This window comes from Hyperoodon ampullatus (genome assembly GCF_949752795.1).
Source record: "Hyperoodon ampullatus genome assembly, chromosome: 16".
Classification (NCBI taxonomy): Eukaryota; Metazoa; Chordata; class Mammalia; order Artiodactyla; family Ziphiidae; genus Hyperoodon; species Hyperoodon ampullatus.
The window spans coordinates 9982592-10006023 of NC_136929.1; the positions used below are offsets into that span (position 1 = coordinate 9982592).

The window sequence follows — 23432 nt, forward strand, 5'->3', positions numbered from 1 at the left end:
ACAGACAGGAGTCTAAATCCCATTCAACCCTGGTAAGTCATTCCAAATGCTGGTAAGTTACCCAATGAAGGTGAAGTACTTATTGCAGTGCTTGACATTAGCAAGCATGCAATAACTGGTACAACAGAAAAATGGACTGAGGTAATGGTGGTCTGTAGAAACAATCATGAAAAAAGTTATCTAAGTGTGCGGTGGGGAGGGATAGATTCTAGGCTAATAATCCTATTGGCCTTCAATGTCCCCAATAGGACATGAGACTATTTAAAGTTTTATGGTTCAGAACAGGAAAGACAATGCAATTAAAACATGCAATGGAGAGACTGGGATAAAAGAGGCAGTAAAAGAGCAGTTAAGGTGAGCAGAGAAGACAGAGTCCAGCTAGGACCACTACAGAACCATGCAGTTGGCCTGTCGCCATATTGAACTGGCTCTCCTTGGGAAACAATCTGATTTTGCATTTAAAAAGTACTAGTCTGCTCTAAATATCATATGATATCATTTATATGTGGAATCTAAAAAAATTATACAAATGAATTTATTTGAAAAACAGAAATAGGGACAGATATAGAAAACAAACATGTTTTACCACAGGGGATGGGATAAATTAGGAGTTTGGGATTAACAGATACACACCACTGTATAAACAGATAAACAACAAGGACCTACTGTATAGCACAGGGAACTATATTTAATATCTTGTAATAACTATAATGGAAAAGAATCTGAAAAAGAATATACATATATATATGTGTGTATACATATACACACACACATATATATATCTGAATCACTTTGCTGTACACCTGAAACTAACACAACATTGTAAATTAACTATACTTCAATAAATAATGGTTAAAGAATAAAATCTATAAACAATTTTTAAGACGTACTAGTTTGCTCTGAATGCCTTAGTCTAACTTTCCCTATACGAAGTGTATTCCAAATAAACATAGGTTCAACTTAAATAAGTAAACTTAGCACAGAAATTCATAGAAATAAAAGTGCAATGAAATAGGTGAAAAAAATCAAGTACTTTTATTAATTTCTGCCAAGTTAATATACATACCTCCACATATTTCTTCTGTTTCATCATCTATGCATTCTCTATCATCACACTCACAAAATTTACCATAAACGAGTCCATTTCCATCTGAATTATCACACTTACACCTGCCACAGTGACATGTACCTAAATCATTAAAACAGAGCAAAAATTATTTGTTAAATGCATATAAATTATAATTAATGAATTTTAACCTATCTCTTTCATAGATAAAGCCAATTCGAATCAATTTAGTATTCCAATTAGGTTTTACTGTGGGTATGATGAGATAGATAATAACATTCTTTCTTGAGATTATTGTAGCCCGGCAGTTATATTTTATAGCACACAGCTATTATGATTGACCTCTAATAGTTTCATGAATCTGACCTCCCCAAGAGCAGAGATACTTTATACATGTCCATCCAATCAATGCGTGAATGAATATCTTCTAATTACACCTGGGTCTTAGGTGAACTAAAGCAGAAAATTCTAAGCTTTGTGAGAGAAGTAACCTTGCTTATCTTCCTCACCAGTTATTTACTCAATGCTTTGCACAATATTTGAACATATTATTTATATAATGAATATTTGTAGAATTCATTATCAAATGCATAAATGAAAACCTTAGGTGTCCCTAATAATTTCATACCCACAGTGTTAAACTGATAGCCATGTCATTATGCCTATGGGACCAGAGTGGGTTTTCTTATGCATAGAGTCCTGGGACCTCACCAAAACCTCAGGGCAGCTCAGGGTGATACAGAGGCACTGGAGTCATCTAGTCTACCACACACAACATACCCAGCCAAGTTTGAGGATTTGACTACAACCCCAAGAGTGATTTCACTGACAATAAAACAGCATTCAAAGGATATTGAGAAGTAGAATGTCCATTTGAGGAGCTTCCTTTTTAATGCTTATTTTAAATTTTTAATTGATCATCACAGCAGTCACCATAGAGTAATTGAGACTTTGCCACTCACCAGTATCATCCTAGACTCTGGAAATGCAATGGGAGATTGATTCAGCCATAATCCTCCTCTTAAAGTTTTATATGAGTAAAAAGCAATGTGATAAAATCAGGGGAGAAGTGCAAAGTGTTGCAGAAACACATAGCAAGGGGATTTAACTGAGACCTGGTAGTCAGAGATAGAGTCTCTGGGGAATGGCTCTTATACTGAGAACTGAAAGCCAAGTAAAAATAATAGCTAAGAGAATTGAGAAGGTGAAAAAGCCCACTTCCAGCAAGAAACAACAGCAAAGGCTCTGAGGTAAAACAGGAAATAAGAGAAAAAAGAAAAAGACAGCTGGCGTATAGCAGAAAATGAAGTGGAAAATGTCATGAAAGGAAAAAGGCAACTAAGGATGCAGTTTACGGAAGTCCAAGAGGTCACATTAAACATTTCCAACTTGAATCAAGAAGAAAAATGAGAAGCCATTGAAATATTTTCAACAAGGGAGTCATGTGATCAGGTATTCATTCCCACCCTGTTACTCTGGTTGTCATATGGAGAATGAACTGAAATGAGGCCAAGTGGATATGAGGGAATGTTAGTTCATTAGTCTGCAGGAAAGAAGATAGAGGCTGACCCAGGTCATGGCTGTGAGTTTAGAAAAAAGCAAATACACATGGTGATATTTTCAGGAGAAAGAAAAGATGACTCGGTGACTGGGTATGAGAGGTAAAGGATGGGAAGGAACCGAAGATGATACTATGGATATTTGAAATGAGCTACTGGATACTGGCAATTCTGTATGTGGTATACCAGAAAGAGCACAGATTTAGGACTAAGGTAGATTTGCAGGCATCTCCAGGTCTTAATCCCCACTAGCTATACATATTTGAGGTCATTACTTTTATCTCTAACTCTCAAATTCCTTATCTGCAAATAACGTCTTCTTCATAGAGCTGCTGTGTGGATCAAGTGATAAATACATCACCCAGTCATCTATCTAAAAATGCTACTGTGTCTAGCACACTGCAGACTTTCAGAAAATGTCGGGTTCTTTGTCTTCTCCCATTAAGACATCGAGTATATTAGCCATATTCCCAAATATTTTCTCCAGACACATTTTATATTTATGGATCCCACTACTTCCTGTTTTCATACTCTCTGCATGATTCTGTTACACAGGTCACTTGTGATTTGCTCTCCTCTGTAAGGGTTCTTTCTCTCACAGTCACATATAAATGGTGATTCTGCAGAATTTGAGCTTGTTATTTTTCTTCCTTGAGAATACTTGTGTGAATTTTACTTCTATTAAACTTCATTTTCTTGCTTTTATTCCCTGAAAACTATTTTAATTTATAAACTTTATAAAAGTTCATTTCCAATCTAATCAATTCATGGTATTGCCTCATCTCATTTTGTTCTCTAATTATCACTCGTCTTTTTCATTTTCACATTTATTTATGCTGTCTTTCAACCATCCACGTATCCATTCATCAAATTTTCTCATTGCTTATTATATTATTGGCAAAGTCATAAGTGCTTTAGAAGATAATAAGATGGATAAAATTAAAACTAAGTAAATCATAGACCAAGAAGAAAGAGCTAGGTGATTGATAATTTTTACATATACATATATCTATATGAAACCAGATGACGCAAAGGCATTTGCAACAGATTTGTGACAAATGCTATAAAGATAGTATAAACCTCAGTCTGGCTCTGTGAAGGAGGAAAGGCACAGTAGGGGAGTAAGTTCTTGAGTTGGCACTTGATGTATAGATAGAATTTCAACAAGTGGAGATGGAGAAAAAACTTGTGATGTTGAAGAAAGAGCCTGGGCTAAGGAATAAGGATGGAGGATTTAACAGTGAAGAGTCTGGTTTTAGTGTGGAAAAAAGGGTAGGCTAAAGGCAGACAGTATAGGATCAAGAATATTGGTCAAGAATTTTAGAAGTTATCTGTTGGAATACCAGGAGCCCTTCATGGGTAGGGAGAGAGGTGTAACACAGTTAGGGCTATGTATGCAGTCATTGTTTTCAGGAAAGACGGGAAGGAACAGCCTCTGCCTCTGAATTCTACAACTTCTCACTGACGTCCCCCACAGGCTGGCTCACTCCAATCCACACATCTGAACTGTTCCTGGGTGATGCAGGAAGTTTACAACAGTTCAGAGACTTCCTGTCTTACTCATCAAGTAGAATTCACAACTGAGGCTCCAAGATACGGCATATGGAAGCCCAGGCAAAAGTGCCAGACTCGCGTGTTCATGCTGTGTCATCCTGCATCTCTTTCTTGGTTGCCAGTTAACTCAGTTTCTAGGATTGGTCTTCTGTTTTATGCTAGATTATTTTAGCTCTGACTTTTCATTCTGCCTAATATAGCTGCCTCTTTCTAGGATGACTCCCTGTCTTGAACACCAGTATATACTCCTGATGCAATGGTGCTGGAGCCTTGCTTTGCTCTGTAGACTGTGCCTTGCCATTCTGCACCCCTATGGAGTCAACTTCTGGAACTCCTTTAGTCCCCAGCTCCATCTCCATCTCCCCCTGCCCTTCAGTCTTCGGCCCATTCCATATACCTCCTCTTCCCCTTCTGTTCCAAGCTGCTTCCTGCAAATCACGCTGCGATATGATGGGGAAAGATTAGTATAGAGAACTCAGACACTAATGCAGTTTGGGGGCAGTGGTCCTGAACTAGGCTGGAAGAAGTAGGCATTAAAAGAAAGCTATGTGACAGCAAGATCCCCAAAGTAAACCTGAAAGGCTTAGAAACTGAGAGGAGAGTAAGAGACAGAAAAAATGATTGTGCTGCCTGTGGAAATTGTCTAAAGACACATTAAAGGACATCGAAGAGATATGACAGCCAGACGTAACACTGCCCCTAGACTGGATCCTATACAGAGGTGGGCGCAATGATGTAAAAGGCATTGTTGGGTCAATTGACACAATTGGAATATGGACAGTAAGATTACATAAAAGTATTGTACCCATGTTTAAAAAATAGAGGTAGAGATACCTTAGAAACGTATTTTATATCTTATCCAATGTGTTTCATCATCTATTGAAACACTTCTGTAAATCTTCTCCTTTAAGATGTGTTGATGTAGTGAATCATGCATTTAGATTCCTTAACATTGAAACATCTTTGGATTCCTAAACTAACCCCTATGTGGTTATAATGTGTTATTAAAAAGAAAAAATAATCCTGGATTTGAAACCCAATCAATCAATCAATTAATCCATCCATCAATCTGAAAATAGAGTACAAAGAAACAAAACTGAAATTGATTTCAAGTCTTATTACTGAAAGAAGTTTGGAAAACATGAAGTTTTCAAACAAAAGAGGCTATATGGTGAGTGTGTGTGTGTGTCTATGTGTGTGTGTGTGTATGTGTGTGTTTAGAGGGTAAGTGTCATAAACAGGAAGTAGAGAAATTCTACTGAGAGGAAAAGAAAAATGGAAGTGCTGGAGAGAAGCCAGGAGAGTATCAGTGAACACAGAAAGTAATCTGACCGTTAGCACTTTCGTCACGGTCCCGGAGGCACCACTCACAGCTTGCCTTGGCAGTAGACCTGATTGCTATCAGCAAAACACCCTACTGCACTGAATCTACACAGAGCAATTCCTGTCAATCAAAGACTGTGGAAAGCTCCCAGCTCTGAATGCAGAAGGACTCTACCAACAATGGGAGCTTCAGGGGGGAAGATACTCATTTATGTGGTCAAAGCCTGGCTTTTAGCATGCAGAGCAAGAGGCTCACACCCCTGGATCTACGTAAGAACTACCCAGAGAACTTTAAAAAACCCCCACTATAGTCCATATCAGACCCCAAAGCAATTAAATCAGAGCCTCCAGTGTAGGACAGGAGCATTCTCAAGTTCAACCAGGGCTGAGAAAAAACTGACTTTGAGGTTCTATGTGCCCAACTGTTAAAAGAGTATTTAATTATAGTAACACTGGCTGAACACCACTGAAACCAAAACCACAGTTGTTGTGTTTTATATGATTTTGGTAATTAATTTTAACAGCTCCTCTGTAAATTTCTAAGAAATATTTTTAAATGATGTCTATCAGATATAAAAATATTTTAGTCAAACAAAAATCTTGTTATCACTGTATTCTGCAATGGTTTTCACATCCAGGGCATCAGAAACCCCCATGAGATTTGAACAGTTTGGTTCTATTTGATGCCAAGGTATAAATTCAAAGCACCCTTGATCTGTAACAGAAGATAATTAAGTAAGTTTATACAAGTCCTTTTTAAAAGGATTAATCCAGCATTCAAAATCACGGCTCACAATTTACCTAAAATGTTGCCAGGGTGGTGTTTCCAGGGACTCTCCTACTTGAAGGAGGCGTTTGGAACAGCTGGAGAGCATCCGACTTGCCAGTCTCAGCAAGAGGACATTTTCCCCAATTGATTTATCTGAATTTCACTTCAAAAAACTATGCTCAAAAGCAGTCTCACTCGGAGGTTCAACATTTCTCAACGCCTACCTATTTCCATTAAAAACCCACATTTGATTATTTCATTTAAGAATTCTCAGGGCATGGAATTCTTACCTGCATTAGAGCAGATGATATCTTGAGAATTCTTGCACATGTGGTTGCTCTGTTTCTTTGTCAGGTCACAGGTCGTTGGGTACTGGCAAGCGTCCCCAGACCATCCTCCATCACATCTGCACTTTCCACAGTCACACGCACCGTGGCCTGAGAATTTAACAACATCCCGTTAGACTCAAATGCTTTTCCAAAGGAAACCATTACTGTAACTAAGGACCTTAAGAGTGATGTTGGTTCTGGACCGAGCTATAATCAATTCAAACACAGGTATACGACAGCGACTGAGGGGTAATCCTATGTATATACCATATAATGAAGTATGTGGATTTTATTTTCATAATCAACTTCGATAAATCATTCTAAAAACATTCACTTAACTCATAGAGACATTAGGATAGATAATAAACCAGAGGTCTGAAAAACCACATGATCAGAAAATTTAGCACTTAAAGGAGTCCACCTAGCACCAGCATATTCAAGACACAAAAGCCCCGTAAAAACAATTTCCATTTAACTGCATTTTATAACACATGAAATTCCACTAAACTAAACATTGGCCTTATATTTATTTGAATTTGATATGTAATAAAATTGTATAGATATATTAAATACCACTTCGGGATAAGATTGACATGAAAAATAAGTATATATTTTGTTTCTTGATGGGGTAATCTGGTTCAAGAGTCAAAAGGCTAAGAGCCATATTCATCTACTGCCACAAAAATTTCTCAACCTTCCATGCTCTCAAATCAACATTTTGCTGTTTTTATTGTTGTGGTTATTAATTTTATTAAGTCCTGCTTGAAGAATCCTGCTAATGTTTTATTGAGTACATATTAGAAAGAAGTACAAAACACATACAAGCCTTGGTCTTTGCCCTCAAGGAACTTACAAACTGAAAAGTTGAGGCTAATATGCAAAGAGGATTGTGTTATCTTCAGCCAGAAATGTTTGTTGGACCTTATGTTAAGTTGAGGGATGTAGTCTACAACCTATAGAAATAAGAGGGGAAAGATTTTCTACACTTCCTTGACTTTTAACTGGGCCTTGGAAGGTGAGTAGAGTTTGAATGGGTTACAGAGAGAAAATTCTTGTATTATTCAAGGTACCAGTACTATGTCTTAATGCCTGAAATTCATAGCCACAATGGAATGGAATCATTAATCTCGGGCCAACAGTTATTCGAGGTGGCAGCCAAAATCCACATGATGAAGTCCAGATGGTCGGTCAGAATGAATGGCTCAGAGGCATGCCATTTGGGCATGCTTGGCAGAGCCTGGATCTGTGATTGGCTATGACTTTAAAACTCCCCTGCAAGGGGCCCAGTCCATGTAAGTGTTTCTATTCCTGTTGCATTTTTCGAATTAATTATTCTATTTTACAAACAAAACCTTCCCTGCACCCTAATTGCGATTCATTTTATCAAGTGCACATTATTCTGTCAAACTGATTGTATCGTCTTGCATTCCTGTCTGGTCCTACATGATATTGTCAATCTCAGCCAACTTGGTATCATTTACAAGCATAAGTGATCTCTCCTGCCAACCATCCAGTCTATTTATAAAAGTATTAAGCCAAATTCTTGAAGTGGCTAACCCTCTTTTGGTGAATTAAGTATCTCGGTAACTGTAACAACTCTCTAATAATATTAGTGTATTAGGTTAAACCACATGAGTAGCCACTTTTATAAGTTAAATGTCAGTCATGGTTCATCCCAATAAAAAAGCTCCATATCAACTGCAAAGAAAATAAAAATGCTTTAGAAGAAAATGAAGTATCTAGAATAAAAGAATACTCAGTGCTTCTTTTATATTGGATAGAACATCTTAAACTCCAAACTAAGGTATGTATGACAGAGGTGGGTAATGGTTTGTGGGTCAAAGGTTACAGATTTCTGAAATGGAGGGAGATTTGGAAAAATAAGTAAAATGTACAGATGATAGGAAAAGACTTATTCATCCCACACTGACCAAATGAAGCATCAGCAGAAGCAATATTTTAGGTGCTTACAACCCAAAGTTAGTCCATGGAGGTCCAGTTTCAGAAACTTCTTCCATAAAAGGTTCTATGATAAAATAAACATGGAAAGAGACATGCTATATTCTTCTCTTAGCGTGCCATGATATATATTAGCACACTGAAGCCCATCAGAGGTCCTTTCATGAAAAAGCTATTTAACTTTACATAGAATATACGATTTGTTTGATTAGGGGGCCCTTTTTCCTTACAACTTATACTAATATCTTGGGCACACACTGTGTCAGGTAATGTGTTTTCAGCTTTTCCTGTAGCATCTGATTGGAGGCAAAGATGACAGACAATGTAGGACAGGGTCCTCTGTCTTTATGTTCTTTCTAATCTTCATGCCCAGTAGGGCCTTCTTGATTCACTTTCCTCCATTTAGGAAAGTAAATGAGAACCGATTTTTTTTTACTGTCAAGAATTACCAAGTAATAGCCTGTACAACCTTATTTGGAGATAAATGTATAATTTTTTTAGAAAGAAAATAATCTTCTATTTCTACTCTTTATCCAAGGTTAATAAGAGCTTTGGCCAACCTCAGGGAATGAGGTTGCTGTATTATCAAAGCAAGGTAATCTCCATTACAGTGTCAATGACATGGCTTCGGCAAACATCTAGTTTTGCAAAATAATTTATCCACTGTGTATTAGTTTGCTACGGCTACCATCCAAAGTACCATAAACTGAATGGCTTAAAACAACAGAAATTTTCTCTCTCCCAGCTCTGGAGCCCCAAAACCTGAAATCAAGGTGTCTGCAGATCCATTCCTCCTGGAGCATCTGAGCAAGAAATTCTTCCATGCCTCTCTCCTACCTACGGATGGTTGCCTGGGATTTTGGCGCTCCTTAGCTGTGAAAGCTTTCCAGGCTCTGCTTCTGTCTTCGTGTGGCTTTTTTCTCTGTGTGTCTGTGTCTTCACATCTTTCTCTTTATGAGTGCACCCGTCATTGGTGCCCATCCTACTCCAGTAGAGGCTCATCTTAATTACACCTTCAAAGACTCTCTTCCCAAATGTCACATCCACAAGCACCTGGTGGTGGGATTTCACCCGTCTTTTAGGGGCACACAATTTAAAGCTCAACAGTTGCAAACAGTAGGTCCTGATCGTCCTCTTTCCTGCTGTACAGTCATGTATAAGATGGGATCATTGATATGCAAATAAATCGGCTAGAGCTGGCAGCAAGCCCCCTCCTCCCATCTCTATCCTACACAGGGAGGGCCTGAGAATTCCCACAGACTGCCCGGCCCAGGTCCACATGTGCTTCCGCAGCTCTGCCAGCCCCTGCCCTGCCCTCCTCCTCCTGCGGTGGCTGCTCCCTGACCACCAGCCCAGCCTCAGGACATCTGCACTGCCACTGACTGGGGGGAGAGCCACAGCAGGCTCTGGAAGAGATTTGGGGACCTTCGGGGTAGAAGGTCCTGGGTCCCAGGCACCTCAGCCTGGGGCAGCAGAGGTGGCCGGGCCCAGCGCTCCAGGTGGCGACGTCCCCTTGGCCTCTCAGGCGTCCCACCCCACTCCGCCTTGGGAAAGGATGGCAGAGGAGGACCAGAGCAGAACCCCTCCTATCGTCCAGGTCGAAGGGTGGCCCTTGCCTAGGGCACTACGAAGTCCTACCCAGCAGAACATCCACCACTCCCGGCTGTCTGGACCACTCCAGTTCTGGCTCTTCTCCAGATAACTCTGTTTCCACAACTACAAAATACCGTCTTAAAATGAACCATCCAACATCCTTGAGAATAAATCTGTTGCCCTTCAAATATGTTCTCAAGGAGTCAAGAGGAAACAAACACACAAAACAAGAATGTGAGAGAAATGCCAAAACAACCCCCACAAAGGAATAAGGATGAAAAAGCCAAAGGCTATTCGCGTTGCTCCCAGGGCTGTGAGTCGTGTCGCCAGTCGCTGGAAAGGGAAGACAAGTCACGGGGGAGGGTAACATCCAGTAGTTTAGTCTCCTTTTTTGGGTAAGAATATGGAGGTCTGGTCGGCTGTCTCCAGTGCTTCCCAGATGAGCTTAAAGCCTTGATCACCACTGATCCAGGAAGGGCATTCCAACAGAGACAGAATAAAATGGGGTTTGTGATTCTTAAATAAACAATGCAACTGCAGCACTGCCACCGCTATTCCGTGATCCCTTTTACAAAGAGATGCAAAGGCACTCATCTATTCCACTCAGAGTGATGATAAGATACACTAGTGTACAGTGAGGAGAAGTTGATGCTTTTTTTAAAAAATTAAAACAAACTGTTTCCAATTGGAAATACTTTACCAGTATTGAAGAACTTTTAAAAATCAATTAGCCATTTGCATATACCAATGAAAAGTAATAGTACCTTTCTTTGCCAAACGAACAAACAAAAAAAAGCTGAAGGGGATGGCACTTAACTCTCCTCCAAGTCTACTGATACTTTGGATGCAAATAAACTGCCAAAATTAACGTGCCTATTGGATTAGCTATATGTTTTTGGCTTCAAGTCTTTTTGAAGTCTTAAAAAGGTAGATAGATAGATAATAGATAAATGTAGACATAGGTAGGCATAGGTATAGGATAAATGGATAAAGAAGCTGTAGTATATATATATATATGATATATATGTGTATATATATAGTATATATCGTATATATAGTATATATATAATGGAATACTATTCAGCCGTAAGAAAGAAGGAAATCCTGCCACTTGGGACACATGAATGAATCTTGAGGGCATTATGCTAAGTGAAATAAGTCAGATGGAGAAAGACAAATACTGTATAATTTCACTTATATATGGTATCTAAAAATAGCCAGCCAACCAAACAAGCATAAAAACCAAACTCATAGAAAAAGAGATCAGATTTGTAGTTAATAGAGCTGGGAATAGGAGGAGAATTGGATGAAGGTGGTCAAAAGGTACAAACTTGAAGTTATACAATAAATAAGTACTAGGTATGTCATGTACAACACAATGACTATAGTTAATATACATACAAATATACTGTATAGTATATTCCAAAGTTAAGAGAGTAAACCCTAAGAGTTCTCATCACAAGGAGAAAAAAAACTTTTTCTTTTTTTTTTTTAATCTATATGAGATGACAGAGGTTAACTCAAGTTATTGTGGTTATTATTCTGGAATATATGTATGTTATTATGCTGTACACCTTAAGCTTACACAGCGTTGTATGTCAACTGTATCTTAATAAAGCTGGAAACAAATCTTGATGATTAATTATTATTCCATGATTACTACTGACAACAATTTTATTATCTAGAGGAGGATGATGTTAAAAAGTGATTCTCTCTGGATGTCAGATAAGCTAGGTATTCCACTGCTAGAGCCACATGGTAACCCTGAAATAGATATTTTAATTTGAGCACTCAGTTGGCCCTGCAAATCTATTTGGTTTGGTCAAATAAGTAAACTCCCAGGACCTGCATTGTCTTATTGTCCAGTGGATTCAAACAAGTTCATTTAATAACAGACACACTCAATTTTTCTCCTGCTCTTTCTGAGCCACTATAGATCTCCCAGCCTCTCTAGGTATAAGAAACTAAAGAACAATGCCACATCTAAAATTCTAAGACAAGGATCCCTTAGCTAACTTTACAATTACTTCATGGTTTGCAATAGAAACTTGACCGTTTTCAAGACAGAGGTACAAGTCCCTATTTTGCTTCTCAGGCTAATTAAAAACTGACTTCTTAGATATTTCTGTTTCCCATTTCTGAGAACATTACTATGTGAATGATGGAAGAATTCTGTGCAGAAGGGAGTTTTGCCCCAGAAATGGAAAGATCTGGGCTCTAGTCCTGCCTGGACGCTAATCCACCAGGTAACCTTGATCAAGAAAATGGAAAAGAAGAGAGGAAAGGAAAACTAACAATTACTGGTTTGCAGGTAGAGTGAAAAGTACTTTATACAGGCTAGTCTTTTTGCCATAAGGAGCCTGGGAGACAGATTTTTGTTTCCGTTTTACAAATAGGAGGAGCAAAGGGTAATTAGCTCGCTCAAGGTCACACAGTTTATTAGCTGAAAAGCTGTGTTTTTCCTATTACAGCCAACATGATCCGTTTAGTTGCAATGTAGTAAACGTGAGAGCACCCTCTTGCTCTAGGAAAAGTGGTACCAGTAAAATCTATGGATTAGTGGCTTGATGACACTGTTTCCTTTTGTAACTCACATGCTCAGAACCGGATTAGTCAATACACCTTGAAAGAATTCTAACAGTAAGATTATCAGATTTCACTATTTAAAATTAAATAATGCTAAAGCTGGCAGATAGAAGAATTCAGGAATCTAGTTATCTAATTTCTCTAGATCTCAGGGTGCTGATCTGCAAAATTAAGAAATTGGACTGAGGGCTTCCCTGGTGGCGCAGTGGTTGAGAGTCCGCCTGCTGATGCAGGGGACGCGGGTTCATGCCCCGGTCTGGGAAGATCCCACATGCCGCGGAGCGGCTGGGCCCGTGAGCCATGGCCACTCAGCCTGCATGTCCGGAGCCTGTGCTCCACAACGGGAGAGGCCACAACAGTGAGAGGCCCGCGTACAGCAAAAAAAAAAAAAAAAAAAGAAAGAAATTGGACTGAATAACCCCAAGATTCCTTTCATCTTGAAAATCCCATACTATAGCCTCAATCATTTTCTTTTTCTTACAACAAACCAAGGTAGTTCCTACAAATGGGGCATTCAACATATTAAATCAGGGTGGTAGTGGTGGATATTGTTACCAAATCTTGTTTGCTACTGAAAACAATCATGAAACAAAATCCTGTTTGTTATTCAAAGTACCCATTAAAATACCACAGATTATCCTGATATGTTTATTTTTAAAGTGGGTTTTGGGTTGAATACTGCTAAAATTGGGGGATTTAACATTAGAATTCTGGTAACCTGAGGCAATTATAAAACATAAAATATAAATTATAGCAAATCAAGACAATGTTTTAGGTGGCAAATTTCATAAAGTCAAACCTATAATATCATATTCAGGCAAGAATTATACAAACACACTCAGACACAAGCACTAGCTTGGAAATTCAGGAAACCTAGGTGTTCATATAGATTCTGCCATAGTTGGTCTTGTGACCTTCAACAGGTGAGTTAATCCTCGAACTTTTTGGACGCAATGTTTTTTTTGGTCTGGTAAGTTAAACATGTACATAAACTCAGTATTTCTCGAGGGTTGCAGAGTATGTGTCTTTAAGGGGGAATGATTAGAACTGTCTTCTCTGCCGTTTCATCCACATTTCTCAGGAAGCTGGTGTCCCCTACCCTGCCCCATAATTAGAGCATGTGCTGTATTTCTCAGATGTCCTGAGAAGGAAAAGAGAGAGAGGAAGGACTATTGGACCAGAAGATGGAAGCTTTCAGACCTCTACTCCTCCAGCTCCCAGTTCTACGAGTTTATTCATCCAAAATCTTTACAGAGATTCCTTCATTTTCTTCTGTGAAAGAAAAATAAAAGGAGCCCCTCACTTCCTTTGGTTTCTGTCTTGGTCTTTTGATCTGTCTTGGGGTATTTTCTTCAAAGGTGTCTCTTCATCTCAAATACACCAAATGACAGAAGCCACTCAAGCCTTAGACACAATGTCCATCAACAGTATTTCTTAGCTGATGGAAATGAACTTCATCGAACTGGAATCTAAGAATCTCAGAATATTATAACCAGACTAGGAGACCAGAAATGACTGAAATCACCTCAGTTTTACTAAGAACAAAATGAAACTCCCTGTTCACCATCACCTCCTCCTCATTATAGATAAATATGTGTGTCAAGGAATCTGGTCAATGGAGATAGGTGTATATGTATGTCTGTGTATATGTATGTCTGTGTTTATTAATACACATATATGTGTGTATGTATATTTATATATGAGACTTAGCAAGACTCTAAACTTTGTCTTTTAATGTGGTTACCAAGAGCACTGGATGATTGGATGGTATTTATCAGCATCCCTCTCAATGTCGAGATTTTTTTTTCAGAACTTTGTGTATGTGCTGGGCTTCCCTGGTGGCGCAGTGGTTGGGAGTCTGCCTGCCAATGCAGGGGACAGGGGTTTGAGCCCTGGTCCAGGAAGATCCCACATGCCGCGGAGCAACTAAGCCCGTGTGCCACAACTACTGAGCCCACGTGCCGCATCCACTGAGGCCCATGTGCTCTAGAGCCCGTGCTCTGTGACAAGAGAAGCCCATGCACCACAATGAAGAGTAGCCCCCGCTCGCCACAGCTAGAGAAAACCCACGTGCAGCAACGAAGACCCAACGCAGCCAAAAAATAATAAATAAATAAAAATAAATAAATCTATAAAAAATACTATACCAATATCAATAAAAATAATGTTTTTTTTTAAAAAGAACTTTGTGTATGTGTATCTCTGAGAAATATTAATAATATGCTCCATTTGGTTATGTTAGCCTTCATCTCAAGCTGTGCTCGTTGTCCGCAGAGCAAACTCTGTTTACGCCCTTACGGCTCACAGCCAACATGGGGACGCTCTGTGTCCTCCAGAGGGTTGTGTAATGCCCTCTTGTGACAGACTGCCTAGATTCAAGTCCCGCCTCCAGAACTTGCTAGCTGGGTAAGCTTGGGCAAATACTTAGGCTTTTCATTAGTTTCCTAGGTTTGTAACAAAGTACCACAAACTGGGTGACTCCCAACAATAGAAACTTACTGCCTTCACGATTCTGGAGGCTGGAAGTCCCAAATCAAGGTGTTGGCTTGGGACTGACATGGACACACTGCTATATTTAAAATAAAATGCCTTTCCATGGGGAAAAAAAAAAAAAGGTGTCAGCTGGGTCATGGACTTTGAGATTCTGTGTACAACACTTCCTCATCTCTTCCTAGTTTCTGATGGGGCTGGCAATCCTTGGCTTGCAGCTGCATCCCTCCAACCTCTGTCTCTGCCAGCACACGGTCCCCTCCCCGCCTGTGCCTGTGTCACTTCTTCTCTACTTACGAGGACAGTAGTCATGTTGATTGGTGGGTAGGGCCACCCTAATCCACCGTGACCTCATCTTAACGAATGACACCTGCAATGGCCCTATTTCCCAACAAGGTCACATTACGAGGTACGAGGGGTTAGGACTTAAACATATGTTTTTGGGGACACAATTCAACACCTTTCATTATCTCTGCTTCCTCATCTGTAAAATGGGGATAATAGTAACAGCTATCTCACAGGGTGCTTATGGGTATGGAATGAGTTAGTGCCCATAAAGCACTCAAAACACTGCCTGTCAATACAATGTCAGCTATTAACATCTCTACTGAAAGCATTTGGGGAGCAGGCAGCCCGAATAGAGGTGTCATGATAATCCCAACCCTAAACTTAAGTGAAGAAGTATGCTTGCAGAGTAAAAAATGGACATTAGGTGCAAATTTTGATCCATGTATCTTCCTCTCGAATATTGCACAGAAAAATTCCTGATCCAAGCGAGGAATGCATATGTGTTATAGAGATAAGAAATATTCCCAGGAGGGAGGTCCAAATTTCACAAAACTAATAGGCAAACCTATTAATTAATTCTATGATTAACTGTGCCCAAATAATAAGTTTAAGACTTTAGTGTGTTAACCAGTGTTCTAACAAGTATATATACACTTAAATACATACATATTTATGTGTGTGTATGTATCCAGGTGTCTGTGTACTTTTTTAAGCTTCATAAAATTCCCACCACATTCATACTAGCCTTTGGCATTGGATGCATTTGGCAATGCAGCAAAAGCACAAAAAGCAGCAAAAAAAAAGCCGAACTTTCTTTTTCAGCTTCAGAACAAAGGTCCTGACACAAGCTCGTGGTTTCCAAAATGCGGTGCTCATCTCTAGATAAATTATAAATGAATACACAAATATAGGTAAATTCAATTTTTTTGAAGTGTGATCAGGAGTTTGGAGATAAATGATTTAAGCAATGGATTTGCAAATTTATAAGAAAGATTCTATTTCTTAAGCTAGGTGGTGGAGACACAACATTGATCTTTTAAATTATTTTTTATACTTTATGATCATATTTACTCAAAAATTTTAAAAAGAAAAAAACACATCCGTTAGAAGCAATACTCCTACAAGGGATGATGTTAAAAGGAGTGTTGTTTTAGGACTTCAGCAGCACTCAGGAGATGTCACCACCCTGACTCATATCATAAAACACTGCATGGAAGAGACAGTGGGGTTAATCTTTACAACCTGAGGGTCTGTGAAGAGCTGGTAGAATGTAGCTGCCAATCTGAATGGGAGGACACCATTATTCAGAAGGGTACAGGCTAAGCCAGGAAGCAAGGTGCAGGGAAGAGCTATGCACTGTCTGGGTCTCCAGGAAAAGGCACTGTCCCCTGCCCCCTCCAGGGGGCGTCGAGTACAGGACACAGAGAGATAGGGTTGTGCCCATTCCAGGAGATGTAACTTGACTCTGGACCATCTTAGAACAGTTTCAATAGAACAGAAATGGCTGTGAAGGTGCAAGTACCTGACACAGGCCACCACTGTCCTGCAGCAACTAGAAGACCAGAGATGATCTGGAACAGGAAGACAGCAGCAGTGCCCTTTGGGCTGTGAGCAGTTTCCTCCCAAAGACCCTATGTCCCCATCACCCTTAGCATCTGTACTCCAGGAAAAACCCCAAACTGAGTACACCCAGAATCAAACCAAAAACCATTTTTATCGTAGGTGGAATGGGAGCTGTTATGAGTTGAACTGTGTCCCCACCAATTTTAGATGTTGAAGCCCTAACCCTTATACTGCAAAATGTAAGGTCACTGCAGATGTAATGAGTTAAGATGATGTCATACTGGAGTAGGATGGGTCCTTAATCTATTGTGACTAGTGTCCTTATAAAAAGGGTACATCTGCACACAGAGAACGCCATGTGAGGATGAAGACAGAGATCAGGGTGATGTTTCTACTAGCCAGAAAACACCACAGATTGCGGACAAAACACGAGAAGCTCGGGAGAGTCATGGGAAAGGTTCTCCCTCATAACCATCAGGAGGAACCAACCCTGCCGGCAACTTGATCTTGGAGTTCTAGGCCCCAGAACTGGGAAACAAAATATGTCTGTCATGTAAACCATCCAGTCTGTGGTACTTTGTTACTGCAGCCCTAACAAAGTAATACAGAAGCTCAAGGTATGGTTTTAAAGAATTAGAAAAATGAAGGTGTATCATTTTACACTTCTGAGCTGAAGGTTTGAGGAAGTAATTGCCACCCACTGGCATAGTGAGCACATTTTAATCCACATGCTTAATAGATGACTCCATAAATAAAGGCTGACATTTACCTGCATCTTGGCAGAAACAACTAAATCTGAATGGTTCCTTGTATACCCAGGACCATCCTAAAGGTGACATTAGAAGGCAAAAATCTCTAAACAAAAGTATATATTTCTCTTTGTCACCTTGTGTCAAAAGTCAATAGGGGGCTTCCCTGGTGGCACAGTGGTTGAGAGTCCGCCTGCCGATGCAGGGGACACGGGTTCGTGCCCCGGTCTGGGAAGATCCCACATGCCGCGGAGCGGCTGGGCCCGTGAGCCATAGCCCCTCAGCCTGCGCGTCTGGAGCCTGTGCTCTGCAACCGGAGAGGCCACAACAGTGAGAGGCTCGCGTACCACAAAAAAAAAAAAAAAAGTCAATAGGAAAAGAATTCAACAGAAATCCCCCATATAATGAAACACACTCCTTATGGAATCACTGGGAAACGGGCAAAATGATTCTCTATGGCTTATCTTCCTAATCATTCTGCTTAGGATTCCTCCATTCCCCAAACCCTGTTTTCTAGAAAATAAAACCACTTTCTTTGTCTGAAAAGAATACCACACCTCTCCTGTTAGCCCTGTTGCATTATTAAATTCCAGTGGGCTGTGGAAAGCCTCCCCTATACAGAGCTTCCAAAATATGCCCAAAAGTAGACTTTACAAAAAGCCTGGACTTTTGATAATATCTACCTTTTAAAAAATCTATTTTTTAAAAAGAACTCTTTTATTGCTCCTTAAAGAAGTCTGTGCAATGGCTAAATCAAAGATTATGATCACCTCATGGTCTTCAAATGTTATGATCAAGCAATTCTTTGGTTATTTTCTCCTCATCCAACTAAAAAGGAGCAGATGGTAACTACTTGGTTTTTTTTGTTTTTGTTTTTGTTTTTTTGTGGTACGCGGGCCTCTCACTGTTGGGGCCTCTCCCTCTGCGGAGCACAGGCTCCGGACGCGCAGGCTCAGCGGCCATGGCTCACAGGCCCAGCCCCTCCGTGGCATGTGGGATCCTCCCGGACCGGGGCATGAACGCATGTCCCCTGCATCGGCAGGCAGACTCTCAACCACTGCGCCACCAGGGAAACCCCGTAACTACTTTTTAATTACCTTCTCACTTAGTTCAAAAATTAACAAACATTTACATGTTCAGTCAACTTTAATGTAAATCCTCTAACTGCGAGGACTTTCCTATTAATTCAGTAACTATCTAGGGTACCTCTGCTCTAAGCTATTATAAAGTGGATAGTGAATAAAAGTTGCTGACAGTTTGGTTCACTTGACTGGAAAAAAATGAAACCACTCTCTTGTAAGCAGGTAAAAGGACTTTAAATCATGATATTTTCTACAATACAAAGATCAGTCACCAGAAAAAATATATATCAGTAGTTGGCATGGAGACTGAATTCAGTTCATTACTATTCATTTTTAAAACTTTTTAGGAGCTCATGAAGTCATTTAGAAAATTGAAAAAAGGAACTTGTGGACAAGGTAAAATATTTTTAAACGAGGTGTCACTTTTGGTTCCCTTTTAAAAAATTTTAAATCTAGATCATTAGACAGAAAAATTAAATTGGAAATAAAGCCAGAGGGTAAGCAATGTTTTGTAGGGTATAATACTCTGTCATACTGTTCTGATAGCCCTACCTCATTTCGGGAAGAAAGAAAAACTAGACACAGTTCCTTCGACAAGTAGCTCTTTTAGGAATCGTATATATTGGAAGAGGAGGGGCAAACCTTACTGAGGAGTGTGTTCAGGTCATCAGAAGGAAAGGAAAGGTTGCTGTCATAGCCAGTACACTCATTTGTTTTGAAACCATTTAAAGTCAAGGTATTTGGAGAACTGGAAAAGAAAATAACAACAAAGGTAGCCTTTGCTCCAAACAGAAGGAATATCTTCACATGAAAACATAAACAGTTCAAGGGACTTCGCTGGTGGCCCAGCAGTTAAGACTCCATGCTCCCAATGTAGGGAGCCCAGGTTCGATCCCTGGTCAGGGATCTAGATCCCACGTGGCGCAGCTAAAGATCTGGCGCAGCCAAAATAAATTTTTTTCTTTTTTTTTTTTTTTTTTTTGCGGTACGCGGGCCTCTCACTGTTGTGGCCTCTCCCGTTGCGGAGCACAGGCTCCGGACACACAGGCTCAGCGGCCATGGCTCACGGGCCCAGCCGCTCCGCAGCATGTGGGATCTTCCCGGACGGGGCACGAACCTGTGTCCCCTGCATTGGCAGGCGGACTCTCAACCACTGCGCCACCAGGGAAGCCCCAAAATAAATATCTTTTTTAAAAAAGAGAAAATATAAACAGTTCAAAACTTACTGACTTCCAGGACCCCCTCCCTATTCTTGACTCATGAGTTATGTCATTCCCCATTCTGAAAGGTTATAGCTATCATAATGCATAATCGAAAAGTCTAACCTACCATTCAATTTTAAAATACCCCAGTTTCATCATTCTAGATAATGTATCTTGTCTTCCTTTTTTACATTGGTATAGAGATATTTACCCTGGAAAATAGCTTTACCAAACTATAATAGAATGCCTAAAATAACAAATATATATTAAACTTCTCAGTTGCAAATCACTTTAATTCATATTATCTTATTTGGTTATCAAAATGGCCTGAAAAAATAGAAAACCAGTATTACCACCCTCACTTATAGAAAAGGAAATTCTTGGTTACTGTCTTTCAATGATTCCTCCAAATTTCTAACCAAGCTCTCAGGTCGCCCACTCAGCTTCCTCTTACGTAACCCTCATCCACTCTGCCTCTTCTCCAGCCCCATAGGCTGTGTCGAGGTCCATTCCTTCCAAGGAGCCTTGATTTCTTTGCCATCTGGTTCTCTGGGGGCCCTGCTTCCTCTCTCTCCTCTAGTTCAACCTCAGCTTCATTGTTAGCACCTTCCTCTTATACCATGAAACTGAACAAGCGTCTCCTGGTCTTTACAAAATGTAATCAACGCTCCCTCTATTATACCCACGTCCTTATTTCTAGTCTCTATTCCAAGTCAATTCTCCCTTCCTTATTCAAAGCTCCAAATAGGTAGTTTTTCACTCCCAGTCTCACCTTTTATCTACAATTCGATTTCAAACCTACCATTCTACTAACATTTTTCTAAGAAAAATTAATAGGCTTTTTATTCCTTAATTCAATTAACATTTAAGTCCTTATCTTATTAGCTGCTTCTCAGTCCTTTGGCGTCTTCCCCTCTTTCTCCCACCCTCCCCCTTGTCCTTCTCCACCTCCTTGCCCCCTTCCCTCATGCCGGAACACATAGCATCAGTAAAATCATATTTCCCAGAGCATCTTACACATTATAAGGAAAATAAGAGGAATAAAAAATACTGGAATATTTATTTTGAAGAGAATTACACCTAAGATCATCATTACATTACTGAATCACACTAAGTTTTAAGCAGGCTTGAACTAAGTCATGTTTAATTGTTTTCTTTTGTTTTATTTTTTTCCATTGGCATTGAGTGAGCAGTTGGAAACTAGGAGGAAAGCTCACGAGGAATGTCAGAGAAAATTTTAAAAGGAATTAAAAGCAACATATCCTTTGCTTATCCAAATATCCAAGCCAAGTTAAATAATGTAAAGGTAAATCTTCCACATACACTCATTTATCAGTTTTCTTAAAATTCATGACGTACTTTGTTCTTACCCTTCATTTTATTTTTTCTACCTAAAATATATCTTGGAGAGATTCTGTCAAGAACTGCAAATGGGGGCTGAGATTTGATTTTCCTCTATTTGAAACTAACAAATTAGCCTGCCACTGTGTCATGGATTCTGGAAGAAGACATGAGACTCTTGGGTCAGAGTCAGAGGACTTTATTACTCGTATCAGTACCAGTAACTGAAATCTCAATTTGAGTCAGTTATCTAAACCCCAGTTCCCACAGAACAACGCAGGAGGAGCAGGGGATTCCTGCACGTGTGGTGGGTTGCATTGTGGGAGAGAAACTTCCCAGATAGGGATCCTGACTCTTACATTGGGGAGTAAGCATGCCTGAACCTGCCACAGAAGGATACACTCTCTTATTATACTAGGCTATAAACAAACTTCCCTTTGCTCCAGAGGGAGACACCAGGTCTATCTTCCAAGGCTCTCTGTACAAGCATCCATGAGAAGAGATTCTTGAATGAAAGCAATCAGTACCTGTGTTGACAAAAAGTACAGTAACACAAGAGACCATGGAGAATTGTCTCACAACACCTATTCATATCAATCATCCCAGCCCATAGAGATCTAACTAACTCTTTCTCACAGATGCATAATGTTCCACTGTATACACCACAACATGTAGCCATCCTTCATTGATTTGCACTTAACTAGTTTTGATCATTTACCACTACAAACAACGTTGTCATAAGGATTCTTCCTTAAACATGCATCTTTAAGCCGAAGTGTGAATAGATCTGTGGGATAAATTATTATAAGCAGAGTTTATGGATGAAAGGGTAGGCATATCATTAAAATTTTAATAGACGTAGACAGATTTGTTTCCAAAACTATACTAAATACACTCCCACCAACAATGTGTGAGGATACACGTGCCAACACACACCATAGAATATTATCAAGTAAACTGTGTCAATCTGAGCACCAAAAATTACATTGTATCATCTTTAATTTCTTTCATCAGTGTCTTATAGTTTTCTGCATACAGGTCTTTTGTCTCCTTAGGTAGGTTTATTCCTAGGTATTTTATTCTTTTTGTTGCAATTGTAAATGGGAGTGTTTCCTTAATTTCTCTTTCAGATTTTTGATCACTAGTGTATAGGAATGCAAGAGATTTCTGTGCATTAATTTTGTATCCTGCTACTTTACCAAATTCATTGATTAGCTCTAGTAGTTTTCTGGTAGCATCTTTAGGATTCTCTATGTATAGTATCATGTCATCTGCAAACCAGTGACAGCTTTACTTCTTCTTTTCTGATTTGGATTCCTTAGCCATTATCAAAAAATGTACAAACAATAAATGCTGGAGAGAGTGTGGAGAAAACGGAACCTTCTTGCACTGTTGGTGGGAATGTAAGTTGACACAGCCACTATGGAGAACAGTATGGAGGTTCCTTAAAAAACTAAAAGTAGAACTACTATACAACCCAGCAATCCCACTACTGGGCACATACCCTGAGAAAACTATAATTCAAAAAGAGTCATGCACCACAATGTTCATCGCAGCTCTATTTACAATAGCCAGGACATGGAAGCAACCTAAAGTGTCCATTGACAGATGAATGGATAAAGAAGATGTGGCAATATATACAATGGAATATTACTCAGCCATAAAAAGAAACGAAATTGAGTTATTTTTAATGAGGTGGATGGACCTAGAGTCTGTCATACAGAGTGCAATAAGTCAGAAAGAGAAAAATAAATACTGTATGCTAACATATATATATGGAATCTAAAAAAAAAAAAAGGTTCTGAAGAACCTAGGGGCAGGACAGGAATAAAGACGCAGCCGTAGAGAATGGACTTGGGGACATGGGGAGGGGGAAGGGTAAGCTGGGATGAAGTGAGAGAGTGGCATGGACATATATACACTACCAAATGTAAAATAGCTAGCTAGTGGGAAGCAATCGCATAGCACAGGGAGATCAG

General features: G+C 39.6%; 1 protein-coding gene across 2 annotated transcripts in view; it reads right to left on the reverse strand.

The window, feature by feature from the left end:
• ITGBL1 (integrin subunit beta like 1) overlaps positions 1-23432 on the reverse strand; it is a gene marked incomplete at both ends in the record, with an annotated part of 197497 nt that overhangs the window by 100158 nt on the left and 73907 nt on the right. Inside the window, 2 exons of one of the 2 annotated variants that reach the window (XM_079722094.1) lie at positions 1067-1189; positions 6562-6708. In XM_079722094.1, the coding sequence (XP_079578220.1) occupies positions 1067-1189; positions 6562-6708 (270 nt within the window). The remainder of the gene's footprint in view (positions 1-1066; positions 1190-6561; positions 6709-23432) is intronic. The other variant, XM_079722095.1, reaches the window with a different exon arrangement.